This window comes from Carassius gibelio, chromosome A16 (assembly GCF_023724105.1).
Source record: "Carassius gibelio isolate Cgi1373 ecotype wild population from Czech Republic chromosome A16, carGib1.2-hapl.c, whole genome shotgun sequence".
Lineage (NCBI taxonomy): Eukaryota > Metazoa > Chordata > Actinopteri > Cypriniformes > Cyprinidae > Carassius > Carassius gibelio.
Window position 1 is genome coordinate 17,820,069 of NC_068386.1, and position 21,515 is coordinate 17,841,583.

The 21,515-nt window shown below is 35.6% G+C and overlaps 1 protein-coding gene across 1 annotated transcript in view; it reads left to right on the top strand.

Annotated features, from left to right (window-relative positions):
* The first annotated feature begins 402 nt into the window (after positions 1-402).
* Positions 403-21,515, top strand: part of LOC128030888 (rap guanine nucleotide exchange factor 5) — a 58,052-nt gene continuing 36,939 nt past the window's right edge. The window contains exons 1-3 of the mRNA XM_052618965.1: positions 403-799; positions 7,523-7,635; positions 8,280-8,380. Of these exons, the coding sequence (XP_052474925.1) occupies positions 620-799; positions 7,523-7,635; positions 8,280-8,380 (394 nt within the window). The 5' untranslated portion in view covers positions 403-619. The remainder of the gene's footprint in view (positions 800-7,522; positions 7,636-8,279; positions 8,381-21,515) is intronic.

A 21,515-nucleotide genomic window follows, 5' to 3' on the forward strand; every position in this document is an offset into this window, starting at 1 on the left:
TATTTGGTCATGTTGCATTACATTTTGAGCATCACTTCAATAAATCTTTTATTGGAATTTGTATGTATTTTTCAAAATCATATGAAGCCAACAAGCATGTAAAGACTACAGTTTACAGATTTTCATATGATTTTTCTATATTGTGTGCATTGTCCTATATAATATTAGGATGGTGAATGCTAGCACTTGACCTCATGATCCACTGTCTTGTACACATATTGTACAGCATTTTTACCTCACATTATGAGTAAACCTGCCCATGCTGGCCCTTCTGCCAGATTTCTGGAGATTGCAATACTTCCTATTCAGGATTGGAGGGACTGCCAGATGTTTCCTGGTTGCCCCCACCCTGGCTATGTGCATAAGAGTGAGAGAGAGAGAGAGGCAAAGGAAAGAGAAAAGTCAGGTTCACTCTCCCCCTCAGGCAACACTGTCTCTTAGGCTTCACTCTTTGAAGGTTTCCTCCTGAGCGACTGCGTGCGTCTGGAGCTCACTTAACCCTCAGGACTAGCGTGACCATCTCAGCTAACTCACGGTCTCACCTGAGCAAAGACAGCAAGACGGGCTGTCAAACTCTCAGTGACTTTGAGAGCTCCCAGCTCATGTGTGTTGTGGTGTCATGGCATGGGACTGTGGCCTGAGGTATGTGTTTTCTGTGTCCCCTGCGCTGCAGCATGGCCCTGGAACTGCTACAGGAGATAGAGAGGATATCAGCCGATTGGAGATGGTCCAGAGACTGGCCAAGGACGGATGCCGCCTTCTACACAGCCCTCTCAAAGCTACCGAAAGGCCTGCTGAGGTGAGGTGCAAACTAACATTCATGTATTTGTGTGCGAGTCAATCCACATACACAATACTATTATTGGTTGCTTCTTCAACTCTGGGCTCTTTTGGAAACTTTAGACACAGGGCCTTATTTTTCTGGACCAACAAATGTCATTTCTCACACAGTATTGTTCCAATTTGAGTTGTGACATTTTAGAATAAAAATAGATAGATAGTATTTTATATATCCACAAAATTAATTTATAATAATTTTTTTATTTGACAAAATTACATATTTATTATTAGATAGATAGATAGATAGATAGATAGATAGGTAGATAGATAGATACATATATTATGAAATGACACCCTATTATGAAAACATAATGGGATGTATATTTAATATTGTGTATTCCCTTTGGACAGCATTTGACTGAGGATTTGTTTAATATTAATATTAAATGTGAAGTCATTTTTTGATTTCTCTTTTTTTATCAGTGAATCTGTATTCAACTCTGAACTAGTGCAGGAGAAACTTTCTAAAACCAAAAAGGGCACCAATCTCCTATTCTCTGATTGGTTGATCCCACAATAGTCCCGGTTTGCCTCTTCCTGGTAGTGGGCCGCCACTCACAATGACAGGAAGAGTTGACGTGAGCTCTGTAAGGTTGCCGGCCACCAGTCCCTCCTCTTTCACTCTGTGGCACATTTCTTCGACCTTTCTAAAACAAAAGTAGAATTGTCCTTAATTTGACTCATAACCATCACAGGTACTTTAAAGTGGATTTAAGACAGGCCACTTCTTGTCGTCACGTATTGTCATATTTAAATCGCTTTTGAATTTCAGAAAATGTCACAGTATTTGAGGCTGGGCCATGGGAGTTTTCTGCTGTCAGGATTGGCTGTATTCACACTGTATAATCAAAAAGATTTTGTTGTTGTGACAAGAAGACAACAAACAGTGATTTATACTGCGCTGATCTGACCTAAAAAAAGGACCCTGCATACAGAATAAAATTAAGTGCTTAAAGCAGAAATTCTAGTAAAAAAAAAGTTTTCTAGTAAAAATGTCTAAAAATCCTTAACAATATATAAGAAGCTAACTTATTTCATTATTTGTGCATAATTTAATTAATATTCATGATATAAAAAATAATTAGATTGTGCCACACCTCAACACTTTTATTTAAACTGACATCCATGAATGAAATTATGCATATTTTTTCACACCAATTCTAAAATAGCATGATGTCTGCTGTTTAAGAAGCCCTTTTACAAGTGCATACTACACATTTTTGCCTGTGCTCTGCTTTCTCTCACGGTCTCAGTGATGTAATATTTTGTATTTAAAAGTTTGTGGAGCTTATTTGCAGTGGATGATAGAGTAAACTAAAGGCTTGAAGTAGAAGTACATTGTCCTGGTCTGGAAGTTAGCTTATGTGTTGGTTTTCCAGGGAGCCAAACACATGGATGTAAATAAATGTTATTGTTTTAATCAGTATGATACTATGGGTCTGTTTCCTAGGCACACATTTAATGTATTTTTTAATGGAGAATAACTTTTGTTATTGTTTTTTGTTATGCTTGAATCTATTTGTAGTTGGTTACACTATTACAATATCACAGACTATTGAGAGCATGGTCTGAGCTCAGGGGCTTTTGTTGCTTAATGTTACAGAGCGAAAAACTGAAGTGACAATGTAAAACATAATGTTATTTATTGTTATTTATCACAATACAATATTTTAAGTAGTTTATACTTAATGTGCTTTCACTTGTACCATTGCTTGGTAAATTTTTCCTGGTGAAATCCAGTCGTTTCTGTAGGAATGTAGGTAATTGGGAATTTTTCATGAGGAGGATTCAATTGGTCACGAGAATTTGCCACACTGATCAGCTTGTGTGTGAGCTGTGCTGCATACGTCTACATGATTGACAACTGACAACTTTTGGAATTACCTCCTCTTATTTTGCCTAGGACATCAAATATGCTGCTTCGGTGCCCCTTCAAAAATACATGCAAATGAATACTCGTGGGTAGGAAGAAAAGAAACAAATAGTTTCTTGCATCAAACAGGCGCTGCTCATTTGAGTTTGCCTCCAGCCTGCACTAATGCCATTATACCTGAAGAAGGTGGCATTTTTTTTACAGCCCAAAAGTTTTCAACGTAGTGTTCTTCTGTCATTACTCATGTATATGTGCATACACATGTGTCTGTGTGTGTGTGTGCTCGCAAGATTACTGAAGGTCTTTCAGTGCAGTGATCAATAAGAGCAGAGAGTGCTGGTCTATCTGTCTGCCTAATTACTGCCGCACATTTGCTCCGCATCGACTGATGTGCTGTTTGCTGTGGTCCAGGGATAGTGAGACAGCAAAAAATCAGCTCATTAACACACACACACACACACACACAAACAAACCCTGAATGACCTATTCATTAATTACTGCCAGAACTGGGTAGATTACTTGAAAATTGTGATTCCAAATTACATGATAAAAATTGTAATTAGTAACTTAATCCATTACATTACACATTTTATGTAATATATTCAGACTACTTTTTGATTACTTTTTGATTACTTTTGACCTAGTTCGTTTATTACATTGAACTAAATACGATGATCGTGTCCAATATTGTTATAAACATTCCATTCGTTGTAATTTACAATACATAGTTAATTAAACGTTACATTGCATTGAGGCTTCCTAAACTGGGGTTTGTTAAGGAACTGCAAGGGTTTCGTGAGTTTAATGAAAAGGTAATGATTAATGAAATTATATAAATGTAAAATTGAAATAACATCAATCAAAATGAAATGCTAAAAATATTTTAAATATTTGATTTATTTGTGCATGTCATGTGACCATTATCCAATGTCAGGGAACTGTGACCGTGCAAGTGTTAATTATTAAAATATTCATTTTAAAATCCGATCGATACTTCAAATAAATAGATACTGTAGTAAGTGAAAGCGGTTCAGATGACAAAACGTTTGTAAATGCCTGTATTACATGTAAATAAAAAGTAACGTCAATTTTTAAAAAATTTTATAATATATGGTAATATGGTTATGTAGTAATATATGCTTAAATAACCTGCTGAGTTATAATTAAAATAAAAATGTATGTATTCATCAGTAACGCTTCTCAAACCTAAAATTATTTTTGTAAATCCAGTTGTCAAATGCTGTGTAGCCACCAGACTGATCACTGTGACTGATAACAATGACTGATCACTGTGTGAATATGTAATCATGTAATCAATAAAAAGTTAACTGTAGTCCGATTATGAGTATTTTAAAATGTAATTTAATCTAATTACAAGTACTTAATGTTTATAATCTGATTACATCTAATCAATTAATATCCAGCTCTGATTACTGCTAACTTGAAATGCACTACTCTTAGTGTATCATTGTAATGAGGTTGTATTTTGAATAGTGACGGTGAGTTTCCAGTCTGTATTTTGTTGGCAGAAGCATTATAGAAGGCGTGAGATGTTCACATACATATTTACACACTGTTTAGCCAGCATTTTTCACATGCTGGCTAAACAACAACTAACAGACCCTTTATTGGAGTTCAGTGTCCAGAGCAGATTTTACGTATTGATATAAGATCAAAGTTAGATGCAAACACCACTTTCTTTCTATTTCATACAGTACTGTATATTGGGGTATTCCATGACTGGTTTAGTTTGCACTAGTAAAGTCAATGTTTGAGCCCCTGAGTGTTTAAGAAATTGGTGTTTTGTACATAGAATTATATACAGCAATGGGTATGTCTGATGTAGAGAATTGTTTTTGTACATGTTGGTTGGAGATGGGATGGATTGAGTGCTTTGTTCTCTGTGTGTGTGTGTGTGTGTTTCGGCATGTTCAGAGAGCTGTGTAAGATTGATAACACACACAGGACAAAATGGCAGGGCTTTTACAGGACAATAACAGGGAAATTTTGGCTCCCAGAATCCTTATTACATATACTACACACTAACACAAAATGTGTGTGTGTGTGTGTGTGTGTGTGTGTGTGTGTATGTATATATATATGCATATGCACAGTGGGTACGGAAAATATTCAGACCCCCCTTCAATTTTTCACTCTTTGTTATACTGCAACCATTTGCTAAAATAATTTAAGTTCTTTTTTTTTTCTCTCATTAATGTACACACAGCACCCCATATTGTCACAAAAACACAGAATTTTTTTACATTTTTGAACATTTATTAAAAAAGAAAAACTGAAATATAACATGTTCCTAAGTATTCAGACCCTTTGCTCAGTATTTAGTAGATCACCCTTTTTAGGAAAGATTCAACAAATTTTTGGGGGGATCCTCTGCCATTCCTCCTTGCTGATCCTCTCCAGTTCTGTCAGGTTGGATGGTAAACATTGGTGGACAGCCATGTTCAGGTCTCTCCAGAGATGCTCAACTGGGTTCTATCTTGGTCTCATCAGACCAGAGAATCCTTCAGGTGTTCAGGTGCTCTCTCACCAAGGCTCTTCTCCCCCGATAGCTCAGTTTGGCCTCTAGGAAGGGTTCTGGTCATCCTAAACGTCTTCCATTTAAAGGGGGGGGGGGGGGATGCTCATTTTCACTCAATATCCTGTTAATCTTGAGTACCTATAGAGTAGTACTGCATCCTTCATAAGTCAAAAAAGTCTTTAGTTTTATTATATTTATAAGAGAAAGATAGTCTGTACCATTTTTTCCCGGAAAAAACACGACCGGCAGGAGGCGTGACGTGTGGGCAGAGCTAAAGAATCACAAGCGCGAGTAATTGTTTGCGTTGTCAATGTCTGGAAGCTGTGACATTACCGTGAGGAAAAAAACATAATCCAAAACAAACCATGGCTAACAGTCAGATTCAGCGTATATTTATGATCCAGAATCAGATCCAAAGGGCTGAAATTTAACAATAGCAGCATCAGCACTAAAACTGTATATATTTGCTTAGCGGTTTTGGATAATGACTAAGTTCCACCTTTTTTTTAAGGTGTACATGTGGAAAGTGCAGTTTGATGACAACATCTAATGTTGTTTACTTGATGTGCTTACGCACTTACACAAGTTAACAACACAGAGATATTTTACACAGTTTTACTCACCGCCTGCGGTTCCAACACACGATCGTGACCCTTTTTCGTTGGGATTGCATCATCCTTAAGAAATAAACGATACGCAAATCCGTCGTCAAACTGGGCCTTGTTTGTAAAACAAGCATCTTCGAAATGCAGGGAACAAACAAAAACACTTGCACAACTCCGTTGATGCTCTGTAAAAATAAACTCCATCCACTTGTCCCTTAATGCTTTTTTTTTTTTTTTTTTGGTAAACTGTGCATGGTTGTCTTGCCCTGGCAACCAAAAACACACTTCTTTTGTGACTTCGGTCTCTCGCTCTGATCAGTGAATGTCTCTGCTCTATGGGCGCTAGCGCACGTGCGCTTCCAGGAGAAGTGCGCTTAGGACCCATAATAAGGAAATTCCACTCCATCTAACGTCACACAGACCCATACTCGAAAAAAACTTTCCGAAACTTGTGACAAACCAGAAGAGGTATTTTTGGAACAAAAATACTCCTTCAAATGTACAACTTAATTTTTGAAACTTTGTCCATGTTTAGCATGGGAATCCAACTCTTTAACAGTGTAAAAAACTCAGTATGGATGAAATAGCATTTCACCCCCCCTTTAAAAATTATGGTGGACAATGTGCTCTTAGGAACCTTAAGTGTAGCAGAATGTTTTTTGTAATCTTGGCCAGATCTGTGCCTTGCCACAATTCTGTCTCTGAGCTCTTCAGGCAGTTCCTTTGACCTCATGATTCTCATTTGCCCTGACATGCACTGTGAGCTGTAACCTCTTAAATAGACAGGTGTGTGGCTTTCCTAATCAAGTCCAATCAGTATAATCAAACATAGCTGGACTCAAATGAAGGTGTAGAACCATCTCAAGGATGATCAGAAGAAATGGACAGCACCTGAGTTAAATATATGAGTGTCACAGCAAAGGGTCTGAATACTTAGGACCATGTGATATTTCAGTTTTTCTATTTTAATAAATCTGCAAAAATGATGTCAACAATTCTGTGTTTTTCTGTCAATATGGGGTGCTGTGTGTACATTAATGAGGAAAAATATAACAAAGAGTGAAAAATTTAAGGGGGTCTGAATACTTTCCGTACTCACTGTATATATACAAATTACACAAATTAAGATATTTTTTCAAAAAAAAAAAAAAAGAAGTAAATGGGTACCAAGATTGTTTACCAACATTCCTCAAAATGTTTTATTGTTTTTCACAGTAGAAAAAGTCATACAGACTTGAAATGACATTAGGGTGTACTGACACGATTTTCATTTTTGAGTGGACCATCCCTGTACAAATATGTTTTCACTATATGCTATACATACACATACATACTGTCTATGTATATATTCATCCAACAAACCAGCTCATCATACATAACATTTCAGCATAGTCTGATTGCAATTCATGATTACGCAATATCAAATAACTAAATTAGTTGAATTAATCCATCTTTTCCAACAAGCAAAACATTCAAATATAAATGCCGCCTTGCGCTTTCGTGCATTGTGTAGGATCTCAATTAAACGACCCCTTGTACAGCGCCGTTTGATGTAGGCTGTTTAATTTAAAACTGTATTGTGATGGAAATCAGGGGAGGGAGACAGACAGGGATGGGAAGACAGGGAATCTCCTTGGTGATAATGTAACCCCTCCCCCTCCGCAGCCCTCCAGTGATGCAGCAGTCCGTGTGTGTGAGAGAGAGCGGAGCCACGAGGTGCTGCTGCCTCAGAGGACGACATCACCGAGATCTCCCCCCTCCTCCTCCTGGACCGGGAGGTAAGCAGTCACACACCCGCTCTCACATGCGAGCGGCGCTTGAGAGCACACACACCCTTTCTCTCTCTCGTCTCTCAATTCTCACTCTTGTCAGTCCGTCTTGCATGTAATCTGTCCAGCCCGGCCTCTTTTCACTTTATTTTTATCTCTCATCTCCCAGAAGTCATTCTTTCTCGCACTCAATCACACACACACACACACACACACACTCGTCTGAGGATGTGCTGCATTTCTGTGCACTCTTTCCTATGGATCTGTTTGCCCTGTGAAGGATCTTAAACCAGAAGCTCCAGAGTGCAGAGAGAAAGATATCAGGCTGTCGTACTTAGAATCCTCGATTCCTCCAGGTCAATGTGGTAAGTCGGGGCTGATGCCGACATGGGCAGCAGGCGTGCAGTGGCCCCGGACCCGCATCTGGACAGCAGTTTAATGCCGGCCGCTTTGGTGGAACAGGAGGAAGACGAGGATGAAGACGAGACCTCTGATATCAGCAGTGTTGACCGAGCTACCATGTCCACGTTCGACGTGCCGTATTTCCGATACATTGATGAGGAGGGCACGGAGGAAGAGGAAGGCTGGTGCAGCAGTCGCTCCCTGTCCTCCATCGAAGAGGAAGACTCCAGTGACTCTTCTGTCTCCCACAGGTGCGCTGCCGTGCCCGCCGCCCCTGAAAAGGTTCTAGAGCATCTGCTGGGCCACCTGAGGCTGGATGAGGAGCAGAAGAGCCCCCAGAGCAGAGAGACAGGTGAGACGTAACCTTTCACCTCAGTGGTGACACACGTATAGGGTCAGGTTTTATCTACAGGCTTTGAAAGCAAAATCAGACAGGTGTTTTTGGATTCTACAGGCAAAGGTTCTGTCTGCCTGATCTTATTGCATTTTTCAAATAATTCATGACTTGGTATACAGTAAGTGTTAGATCAGTGGCTACTATAAGTGTTTTTAGTTCACTGTAGAAATCTGAAACGGGGCTGTTATTGTTAACAGAATCTAAAACTATTCAGATTTTGTTAGCTGAAATAAAATCTATGAAAAATAAATAAAATTGCAAGCTGTAGTACTAAACTGTCTGAAACTGAAAACAAAAGGTATTTCAGAAAAGTTATCGCTAAATCCAAAAAAAAGAACTATTAAAATAACAACCTTTACTAAAATGAAAATGATAACTGAAGATATAAAAATCTAATTCAAAACATTAATAAAAACTATAATAGTATACAATTATACTAAATCAACTTATATAATTGAAAATAATAATTGAATCATCATCTTGAAAATTATCTTTCTTTTTAGTTCAACCAAAAATTAAAATTCACGCCTTCATGTTGGTCCAAACCTTGAATGACCTTCTTTCTTCTGAGGAAAACAAAAGATATTTTAGAAAAAAATGTCTATTTTCTTCAATACAATGAAAGTCAACAGCGTCTAAAGTGTTTTTGCCTTTGACTTTGTCATTATATTGACGAAGTAGTCTTTTCAAAATATCTTCTTTTGTGTTCTGCAGAAATGAATCATCCCTTTAATAACTCTTGTTTTAGGAATAGATCTGAATCTGGTACCTGGACGATTCAAAACCAGCTGCAAGTCTGAAAAACTTCAAAAAAAAATATTTTTTTTCCCCCTCAATCAGCTGCACACTTTAAATGTTGTTGTGTGTGCTGGTTTTGTGCTAAAAGGTTAATGATGTGATAGTTTTTTAGCTGACCGCCCCACTTTATTCTAAGAGAGGATAAAGTATACCATGTGTCAAAAATTTGATTGATGAGGGTCATAAAAGCCATCTGTTCTGGACACCTGTTTGTACACCCCCACCCCTCCCCTCCGTGTACACCCCGGTGACCTAGATATGAACTTACGACCCTAAGAAGGAATTTCGGTGAGGGAGGGTGAAAATGTGTTGGAATCTATGTGCTTTTTTTTTAAAACAGTGGAAAGGGATGAAATCATGAAAATGGTATAAGGGAAGTTTTTATTAAGGTTTTAAGTACACAGTGCATTTCAAGAAAAAAAGGTTATAACACAAACAAAATGGGGACGATGTAATGATTGTTTTCGTAGTTGGAAAAGTGTAAAACGTTGTTAAAGTTGTAACAAATAAAAAAGAAAAAAAAATAGGTTACTGGTTATTTATCTAAAACAACTAAACAAGTCAAAACTATCAGATGTGTTTTCGTTAAGCAACACGTGAAAAAGATGTGAGAGCTTGTAAAAATTTAAAAAGGTGTTTTGTTACCAGTTAGAAAAGAAAGCATTTAGCATTTGTACCTTACCTCAAACTAAAAAAGAAATGAATGTAAAGCGGCGATACAAACCAGAAAACTTGGTGTTTGTCACGATGTTATAAAAAGTTAAAAACAAAAGAAAAAATATGGTAGGCATTACGCGGATCAAAAATAAAATCCATCAGACAAGATACTTCAAATCAAATCTATGTTGTACTTTACCACTAACTACAACTTTAAAAATCGAGAGTGTTACTGACAGAGAGTTAGACGAAAGAAAAAAAGATCTCACAGCAAAGTGTCAAGGCATCTCCGTTGAGCGATACTGACATCATCGCTGACACACTTAGAATGAGGCTCGGGGAATGCTCCGGAAAAAAAACCACGCCTCCGGCGCTAGAGACTGCCCCGCTGTAGGCGTGATAGCAGCGTCAAATAGATTTAAATGTTAAAATAATTAAACTAAGTATTTCTTAATAAATAGACATCAGTCCTTAATTAGTGAAAACTTTAAATCCGTTTAAACATAAGATCAATTTGTACTTTTTAAATGATGTAGCTTTATGCGATTTTTATTTACTTTTAGTCTTAAAAAAAAAAAAATAATAATAAAAAACAGCACTGAAAAAAAGCATTATTTGTTTTTAATGTGTTAAGTTAATTACTCTAATCTACGACTAGTCTAAATTTAGACTATTGCCGTCGATATATCTTTTATTTTTGTCAAGCTTAATTTCTCAAGCTATGACAATTAACACACACACACACACACCCAGCCACCCATCCACACTTTCCTTCTGTCCTATTTGTAAGTTTTTGTCGCGTTATCTAGTAAATAAAACAGACATATGTAGTTAAAAGCATCCCCATTTAACAATATGACAGGGAAGAAATATCTCGTCTCAGGTCGTGCAGCGAAACGTGACCGTGCCGTGCATCTGGTGTCTGTGTGATGTCGCCTGCATATCAGTTAGACATCAGCGGGTGTAAAAACATCTAAAGGTTTTTGGGGGTTTGCAACTCGACTGTAATCTAATTAGTTTTCCGGGGGGTTCTGGTGTTGTAGCTAAATGGTGCACTGCAGGACGGCTAAAGTTTAAAAAAAAAATTGTGTGTAATCAAGGATCAAAGGCAATTTCAAATTTATGGCTTAGGCCTGTGATCGTGAGGTTATCTGACAGTTCATTTAGTGGGTCAAATGGGTGTGAAATCTTTTAACAAGTCAGACCATATAGGAATATGTAGTTTAATTCGAGTTAATTTAGTTTATTTTAGTTACATTTATAATTTTTATTAACCCTAGATCTTTCAACCTCAACATAAATGTACCGAGAATGCAAACAAGTACACAAACACTCACACACACACACACGCACACACACACACACACACACACACACACACACACACACACACACACACACACACACACACACACATTTTCCTTCTGCCGAGTTTGTGTCTTGTTATCTAGTAATTAAACCATACATATGTAGTTAAAAGTATCACCCATTTAACAATATGACAGGTAAGAAATATCTCGTCTCAGATTGAAACGTGACAAACTTAGTAGTGATTCTTTAAATCCTGTTTATCCACTCTTTGACATACTTAATCATTGAAACATTTCTATAGTCACATCTTTATTTAACATTTTCTAAAATGAGATCTGGTTTATTTCTATATTAAGTGTAAGTAAGTTGTATTCTTTCGTTGTCATATCTTTTACATTTTATTAAAATAGGTTCAACTGATTCAGGAAGATCACATTTAACACAAAGTCCAGACACATGTTTTTCCTCTTATAAATAATGACTGATTAAGTGCAATGTGTCCAATTCTATGGCGAGAGCTTCCTTTCTATCCCCAAAATTCTCCTTTCATTAAATTTGATGTCTGACATTTTAATGTTTTTATCTGATCCACTACCTTTTATTCCTATATGTGCAGGTATCTATACAAAATAAATATTTGTTTTTGGTTGTATTCTGAACAAACTCTGTAAAATGAATGACAAATTGTCTTGTTGAAAATTCGCCACACTTTAAACTTGGTAGTACTGCAAATGAATCTGAACATATGACTACTTTAGGTATATTAATGTGTTCAACCCACTGAAGAGCCAAAAATATGACAATCATTTCTGTAGTATAAACAGACGGATGATTAGATGTTCTTTCAGGTATTCTATATCTACCCACTTGGAACATATGTGTCCTGTTTCAGGATCTTTAGATACATCTATGTATATGAGTTACTTTAAAACTATATGCTCTTTATTTTTCATCTAAACAAAAGTCCTTGATGTTTTATTTTATTTTAATAAGCCACTCACACTTACTTTAGTAGCCTAAATCATTGAATATGTCTTTTATTTTGTCAATATTAACTTCTGGCACGAAATTCTACATTCATAAATGTATGTTTTTCAAAATCCTTACGTTTAGTGGCATTTAAAGAGGAATTTGTGATGTATTTGGAGACGTTAAAAGAAATGAAAAGTCTCAAAGCAAGATTTTTGTATTCTTCATTGGGGGATTTGGTTTTTCTTAATGTGAAAATCTGTTACTCCCCTACTTTTTCATTCTTTATCTTTTTCTTCAGTGTTGTTTTATTTATTTTACATTTATTTTGTTTTATGATGTACAGAGTGTGAACGAAAATTGAGTGTAATCTCAGACCATATTTGTAAATCTACCAGTAATGTACGCCTTTATATTTTTAATGTTTAAAGCAACGAATAAAAAAGAAAAAAACACCCACTAACACATCCCCCTAACACCTCCCTAATAACGTTGGTCACAAAGGTTTAAATGTATGTTAAAAGAGTTAAACAAAGTAACGTTTTTAATAAAAACACATCAGTTCTTATTTGATGAAAACATTCTACCTGGTTTTAATATTAGACCGATGTTTTTACTTTAAAATTAGGTTAACCTATACCATTTTATTTTCATCTCAACAAAAATTCCTTGTTGGAAAAAATTGTTGTTTTATTTCATTTTAATAAGTCACTCACACATACTTTAGTAGGCTAAATCCTTGAATACGTCTTTTATTTTGTCAGTATTAACTTCTATCATTGCTATATCGTTGCTATATCAATTAAAACGTGCGTTTAGGCATACACAAATCTAACTGGAATGAAATGTTTTGGAATGTCTTTGATTTTCTTGCCAAAGAAACTTTAACAACGTTACAGGAGAGGCTAAATATTTCATCTCAAGTAGTGCGTAGAAACGCGTCTGGTGTCTGGAGTCTGATGTCTTTGTGTTTACTGTTACGACCATGTCAGATAAGATTGTAAAACATCTAAAGGTTTTTGGGGTTTGCAACTCAACTGTTATCTAATTAGTTTTCCGGGGGTTCTGGTGTTGTAAATGGTGTGCTGCAGGTAACCATAAAATGTTTATGGTTTAGGCCTGTGATCGTGAGGTTAGCTAAAAGTTCATTTACTGGTCAAATGGACGTGAAAACTTTTAACAAGTCAGACCATATAGGAATATGTAGTTTAATTCGAGTTAATTTAGTTTATTTTAGTTACATTTAGAATTTTTATTAACCCCTAGATCTTTCAAACTCAACATAAATGTACCGAGAATGCAAACAAGTACACAAACACAACCATACAATCATAAACACACACACACACACACACACACACACAAATGTAAACATTACAGAAAACATGAACATGCAAACTAAATAAATACTAATATACACTCAAACAAGTAAAAAAATACACAAACAAACAAAATAGGTCACAAACACGAACATATCTATATAAGATTGAAAATGAGTTGTCCTAAGTTTTCTTTGAAACCAAAAGTGTTTGTTGGTACAAATGTCTGACAGAAATGTGTACAATAGATTAGACGTCCTTTCTCACTTTCCAAATGGTGTTGTTAACCATGATGTTTAAAATAGTTTTAAAAAAGTATAATTTTTTAGCTTTCATGCAGGATTCATGTCAGCACTCAAGTGTTTTAACAAGAATCCAGAGACAGATGAAAATAGATGTGTGAAGAAAAAAAAAATGTAAGAGGTTTTTAAGGATAGGCTAAATGGTTTAGATTGTTTAAAACAATTGAGTTGACGCATTTCTCTTGAATGTGTGTATGGTAACCGCTGCATACATGAAGCAGAACAAATACATAACTCATAAACGCATTGTGGTTAATAAAAAAGACTTATTTATCTAGCATAACTTACCTTCTTTTCATAACAATAAACATTCTTACGACTTTAACAACTGCAAACAAACGGTTTGGTTGGAAAAAAAATAAAAACATATTGTGTTTTCTTAGTTAGAATGCTTATAGTTTGTAGTAAAATCACATATATAAGCTAAAAAAAATTTCTTCCAAACCATGCTGCTTTCACACACACACACACACACACACACACACACGCACACACACATCACCTCACAAAACTGTCAACAAGGACCTTAAGTTTTTGTTATAACGTTTAGCTGTAGCTGAGACCTTGGTGGAATTATTTTACGTACAGTTTTGGGGAAGTTACTATGAACGTTGTAATAGGTTATAGATCACAAATTAACCCATTTAAAATCTAAAAGTTTAAAAAGTAATGTAACTGATAACATTTGATTACATGTTTTAAGACTTGTAATGTTTTCAACCGTTAATCTTTTGAAATGTGTAAACAGGACAGGGGTTAACATTAGAGTACTCAACAACTAATGACCGTCAGACTTTTCAAATCCTTCATCACTTAAATTAGGATTGTGATCATTTCATTTTAAAGCACAACCACCACGAAATCAGATTTGCTTGGAGATTAAATACATATTTAAAAACACAACAAGAAAGTTTAACAGCTATGATACTGTTTTTAAATCAGGTTTTTGCACACCTATGAAGGGGAATGCCATGGCATCTAACAACGGTTGGTAAATCGGTTCAATTTAACAAATAAATATACATTGGCCAAATAGGAAATAAGCATACGTCTTTAACTCATGAAACATCTGACTCATATTTTAGAGTATTTAAGGTGGTTTATGAAATATATCAATGAAATCTGTAATCTGTAAAAATATTCAGATGTAACATTTTCATAATTAACCGCAATTTAATTATTTTTCTCACTGACTGTAACTGATTACATTTATTTTTAATCAAATGATATAATTTAGCTATATGTAAATAAGTTGACCCCCTAACACTGATTATGCGTTCTAACAAGAATAGTTGGCGAAAGAGTTCATTACCCTCTTTAACTTTAAAAATGCATACAATGTCCACAAACAAGGGTTTGCTCTTAAAACAAGCCCCAGACACCGACTTGGAAGCATCGTAACAAGTATAGCCATTGCAGAAATTTGTTATAGAGATTCAGTAAGTTAAACTCTGGATGCACGATTGACCGACTTACGTTTGCCATATTATTACTTTTTCTAAAGATAAAGACAATTATTTGGTTTCAGGACACACGAATCCTAACGCCCAATGGTTCACAAGATAACATGACAACGGTTGCTCCATTACAGCATAGTCAACCCATTTTAGCCTGTTTTAGCACATGTATATCGTATTATTGTTGAATATAGTCGTTTGGTCTAAATATGTGTTAACAGTTATTTTATTGTTGTTATATGTATTATATGTTTTGTTTTACAAATGTAATATGTTTACCTAATAACTCATTCAAGCTATGTAGATCTTCAGGTCAGGGAACTACAATACCCATCACACACCTCAGGCTTCAAACATGCCTGTCGTGAATACATACTCATATTGTATGTGGCAACGCTCTAAATCATTGGACATCTGATTAAACGCATACGCAGATAACCTAAATAAAAAGACTCATATTCTTTTCTGTGATCTGTTTTAGTGATGCAAAGTTCGATTCACTTCTGAAAAATTATTTATTTGGACAGTTTGGTTCAATGAACCGATTCATAGGGTCCTTAAGTCATTTTCGCAGTTACGTAGTACACTTTTTTTTTCTTCTAACAACTGAAGAGTCATTTTTATTTCTGTGAATCATCTAAATAAATGTAATTGTGTGAACACACATTAGCGGTTATTGGGCCCTATTTTAACGATCTGAAACGCAAGTGTCAAAGCGCGAAGCGCAAGTAACTTTGTGGGCGGGTCTCGGCGCTGTTGCTATTTTCCCGGCGGGATAAATGGCTCTTGCGCCCGGCGCAAATCTAAAATGGGTTGGTCTGAAGTAGCTTCATTATTCATAGGTGTGGTTTGGGCGTAACGTGAAATAAACCAATCGGAGCGTCATCCAACATTCCCTTTAAAAGCAGGTGCGCAAGTTCCATTATGGATTGCTATTATTATGGCGTATTTACCAGGCGCACGCCAGGAGCGGTTCACAGCCGAGGAGACTGATGTTCTTGTAAGAGCAGTGAAAGACAGAGAAGTTGTGTTGTATGGGGATGGGAGAATAATTAGCCTGAATAATTTGTGAGCTAGTTTTATGCCTATTTTTTTTCACATCTTCGTGGCACACCACAATGATTTCCGTCATCTCATGTGTTAATATTTTTTTAGTGTAACAATTTATGATTTGCAAAAATAACTGTTGCATCTGTGTAGATTACATGAGCAAAGTGTGTGCGCGTTGTGCACGCTATACACTATGGTCAAGCATGCGCCCTTAAAATAGCACAATGAACAACGCGCAACGCGCCAATGACTTTAGACCAGGTTTTTTCTGGTCAGTGGCGCAATTGTTTAATGGAACAGCAAAATAGCACCAGGGATTGTTTGCGCCGGAACACGCCTCCTTTTTTGCGCTGAACCGCCCAGGGAGCGCAAGTTCATTCACTAGTTTAGCGACGTGCTTCTGTGGAGGGAAAAGCGCGCTTTGCGCGGGTGCAAAATAGGAATGACACATGCGTCGGTGTACAAAGTCAATTGCGCTGGGTGCAAGATAGGGCCCATTGTCTTTTGTTCATTTAAGTTAATTCTGAATCATCTAAATAAAGTTAACTGTGTGAACACATATTAGCGGTTATTGTCTTTTGTTCATTTAAGTTAATTCTGAATCATCTAAAAAAAAAAAAAAAAAAAAAAAAAAAGTTAATTGTGTGAACACATATTGGTGGTTATTATCTTTTGTTCATTTAAGTTAGTGATGTTTGTGTTTGCAGTTTTATGCACAGTCTCTCTGTCGTTGTTTAGCTTAAACATCAGTTTTTAGTCAGTTACAAAAGTGTCAGGCATTAAGTTTTTGTATTTTTAATTCACCTAATTATGACAGAGTTACAGGTTTCGGGTGTTTTTGAAAGTGTAAGCGGTGAAAACTTAAATGTGACCGTCGAGTAAAGTTGGCTACTCAAACGAAGACAAATTGTGTAAGTGTTCATTAAGATGCAGAAATGAAAATAAGCGTACAAATATTCATAATTACAAGTACAATATAACCTAAAAACACTATAGAACCCTGCTAAGTATACCTAAAATTTTCTAGAGCGGTGAGATATTTACATTTACTGTACATTTATTCATTTAGCAGACGCTTTTATCCAAAGTGACTTACAGATGCGGACGGTGGAAGCAATCAAAAACAACAAAAAGAACAATGATATATAAATGTTTTAACAAGTCTCAGTTAGGTTAACACAGTACACGTACCATGGGATTTTAAATAATATCATAAATAAAAAGAAAACAGATTGAATAAAAAAAGAATAGAGCAAGCTAGTGTTAGAGGTCTTTACACATACACACACACATGCACACACACATGCATAAATAGATATAAACCGCAATGTTTTTCATAGCGTTACACTTTGAACGATATGTTTCCATGACATTGTTAGCTCTTTCTGTTTGAATCTATTTACAGCAGTTTTCACCATCCTAATTGTAATGGTTTGGTCTTATGCTTAGGGCCTTATACGTTGTATTTTCTAGTTTTTGCTCTCGTGTTAGTGGGTCTCTTTGTTCATACAAATCAATATTTCTGTGGATTTGGGTATTAAAATATTGCTACATCGTCTTCATTCGAGACGTTTACTTAACATCATTATATCATCCTAGTTGATTATTGATTATTAATTATTATTGTTAATTGTTAACAAACAAAAAAGTTGCTGAACTCAGAGAACAGAATAGCGAGTGAAGTGGATCAATCTTTTATTTCAACACTATATTGTTGAATATACATTGATGTAGTGAAGAAAATTATCAAATTGTCATTAAAAACAAATAGTACTCATGACATTACAGGCAATCTAACCAGAATATAAAATCTCTGCAGATTAACATGTTTTGGTCCAATATAAAATCAACCAACGCTGCAACAATTTCACAGGTCATAGAATCATAATTTTTGGCAGCCAACAGCACACATTGATCTGTTATAGATGTACACAGATAGAGAACGTCATTAACGTCCATCTCATCTTCACATTCAGACATCACTTCCAGAATTTTACGTGCAGAAACATGCACCGGGTCCCTCCCGGTTAAAAATATGCTCGTCAAATCAGGCCATGTATATTTCAGTCTTCTTACAAGTTTCATTTGGTTACTGAGATTTGTTTCCCGCTTGCTATCACCCGTACAATCGTGATTTGGGTCGCATTCCTTCTTGAGGATCTTTTGCATCAGTCCGATCATCTGTCCTCTGTAGTGTAGTTTAAAATCAGGGTCGATAATGTCTTTGACAAAACTGGTGTTTGCCGCAGCGCACTCCAGTTTTTCGACCTCATCAGCGCCGCTCCATTTACCCTCCATGGGTCAGTTGTGCAGCATCAGACGACTTTTTCAGAATTCGATTCTTTTCAAGGCGTAAACTTTGCCCCTAATCGATATAGAACTGTCGCCGAATGCAGTAGTCCTGTTTTAATTCACGATAAATTTCCGGTTTATTGATTTATTGTATTGTTTGTTGTTCACAGCAGGCAACTGTAGCATTTATCAGCCGGCCTTTGTTGGTTTTAGTGAGCCACCCTCAACCCTTGTATGATGTACACGATGGGGGTTTGTCATCAGGAAGTCATAAACATTGGTCACGCTCAAGATGGCTCCGCCCAAGATGATCACTCAAGTCAGTCGTGATATTTTGATGATTAAAAGGTTGGATAATAATTAATAATCAATAATCAACTAGGATGATATAATGATGTTAAGTAAACGTCTCGAATGAAGACGATGTTTAAAGCAATATTTTAAAACCCAAATCCACAGAAATATTGATTTGTATGAACAAAGAGACCCACTAACACGAGAGCAAAAACTAGAAAATACAACGTATAAGGCCCTAAGCATAAGACCAAACCATTACAATTAGGATGGTGAAAACTGCTGTAAATAGATTCAAACAGAAAGAGTTAACAATGTCATGGAAACATATCGTTCAAAGTGTAACGCTATGAAAAACATTGCGGTTTATATCTATTTATGCATGTGTGTGTGCATGTGTGTGTGTATGTGTAAAGACCTCTAACACTAGCTTGCTCTATTCTTTTTTTATTCAATCTGTTTTCTTTTTATTTATGATATTATTTAAAATCCCATGGTACGTGTACTGTGTTAACCTAACTGAGACTTGTTAAAACATTTATATATCATTGTTCTTTTTGTTGTTTTTGATTGCTTCCACCGTCCGCATCTGTAAGTCACTTTGGATAAAAGCGTCTGCTAAATGAATAAATGTACAGTAAATGTAAATATCTCACCGCTCTAGAAAATTTTAGGTATACTTAGCAGGGTTCTATAGTGTTTTTAGGTTATATTGTACTTGTAATTATGAATATTTGTACGCTTATTTTCATTTCTGCATCTTAATGAACACTTACACAATTTGTCTTCGTTTGAGTAGCCAACTTTACTCGACGGTCACATTTAAGTTTTCACCGCTTACACTTTCAAAAACACCCGAAACCTGTAACTCTGTCATAATTAGGTGAATTAAAAATACAAAAACTTAATGCCTGACACTTTTGTAACTGACTAAAAACTGATGTTTAAGCTAAACAACGACAGAGAGACTGTGCATAAAACTGCAAACACAAACATCACTAACTTAAATGAACAAAAGATAATAACCACCAATATGTGTTCACACAATTAACTTTTTTTTTTTTTTTTTTTTTTTTTTAGATGATTCAGAATTAACTTAAATGAACAAAAGACAATAACCGCTAATATGTGTTCACACAGTTAACTTTATTTAGATGATTCAGAATTAACTTAAATGAACAAAAGACAATAACCGCTAATGTGTGTTCACACAATTACATTTATTTAGATGATTCACAGAAATAAAAATGACTCTTCAGTTGTTAGAAGAAAAAAAAAGTGTACTACGTAACTGCGAAAATGACTTAAGGACCCTATGAATCGGTTCATTGAACCAAACTGTCCAAATAAATAATTTTTCAGAAGTGAATCGAACTTTGCATCACTAAAACAGATCACAGAAAAGAATATGAGTCTTTTTATTTAGGTTATCTGCGTATGCGTTTAATCAGATGTCCAATGATTTAGAGCGTTGCCACATACAATATGAGTATGTATTCACGACAGGCATGTTTGAAGCCTGAGGTGTGTGATGGGTATTGTAGTTCCCTGACCTGAAGATCTACATAGCTTGAATGAGTTATTAGGTAAACATATTACATTTGTAAAACAAAACATATAATACATATAACAACAATAAAATAACTGTTAACACATATTTAGACCAAACGACTATATTCAACAATAATACGATATACATGTGCTAAAACAGGCTAAAATGGGTTGACTATGCTGTAATGGAGCAACCGTTGTCATGTTATCTTGTGAACCATTGGGCGTTAGGATTCGTGTGTCCTGAAACCAAATAATTGTCTTTATCTTTAGAAAAAGTAATAATATGGCAAACGTAAGTCGGTCAATCGTGCATCCAGAGTTTAACTTACTGAATCTCTATAACAAATTTCTGCAATGGCTATACTTGTTACGATGCTTCCAAGTCGGTGTCTGGGGCTTGTTTTAAGAGCAAACCCTTGTTTGTGGACATTGTATGCATTTTTAAAGTTAAAGAGGGTAATGAACTCTTTCGCCAACTATTCTTGTTAGAACGCATAATCAGTGTTAGGGGGTCAACTTATTTACATATAGCTAAATTATATCATTTGATTAAAAATAAATGTAATCAGTTACAGTCAGTGAGAAAAATAATTAAATTGCGGTTAATTATGAAAATGTTACATCTGAATATTTTTACAGATTACAGATTTCATTGATATATTTCATAAACCACCTTAAATACTCTAAAATATGAGTCAGATGTTTCATGAGTTAAAGACGTATGCTTATTTCCTATTTGGCCAATGTATATTTATTTGTTAAATTGAACCGATTTACCAACCGTTGTTAGATGCCATGGCATTCCCCTTCATAGGTGTGCAAAAACCTGATTTAAAAACAGTATCATAGCTGTTAAACTTTCTTGTTGTGTTTTTAAATATGTATTTAATCTCCAAGCAAATCTGATTTCGTGGTGGTTGTGCTTTAAAATGAAATGATCACAATCCTAATTTAAGTGATGAAGGATTTGAAAAGTCTGACGGTCATTAGTTGTTGAGTACTCTAATGTTAACCCCTGTCCTGTTTACACATTTCAAAAGATTAACGGTTGAAAACATTACAAGTCTTAAAACATGTAATCAAATGT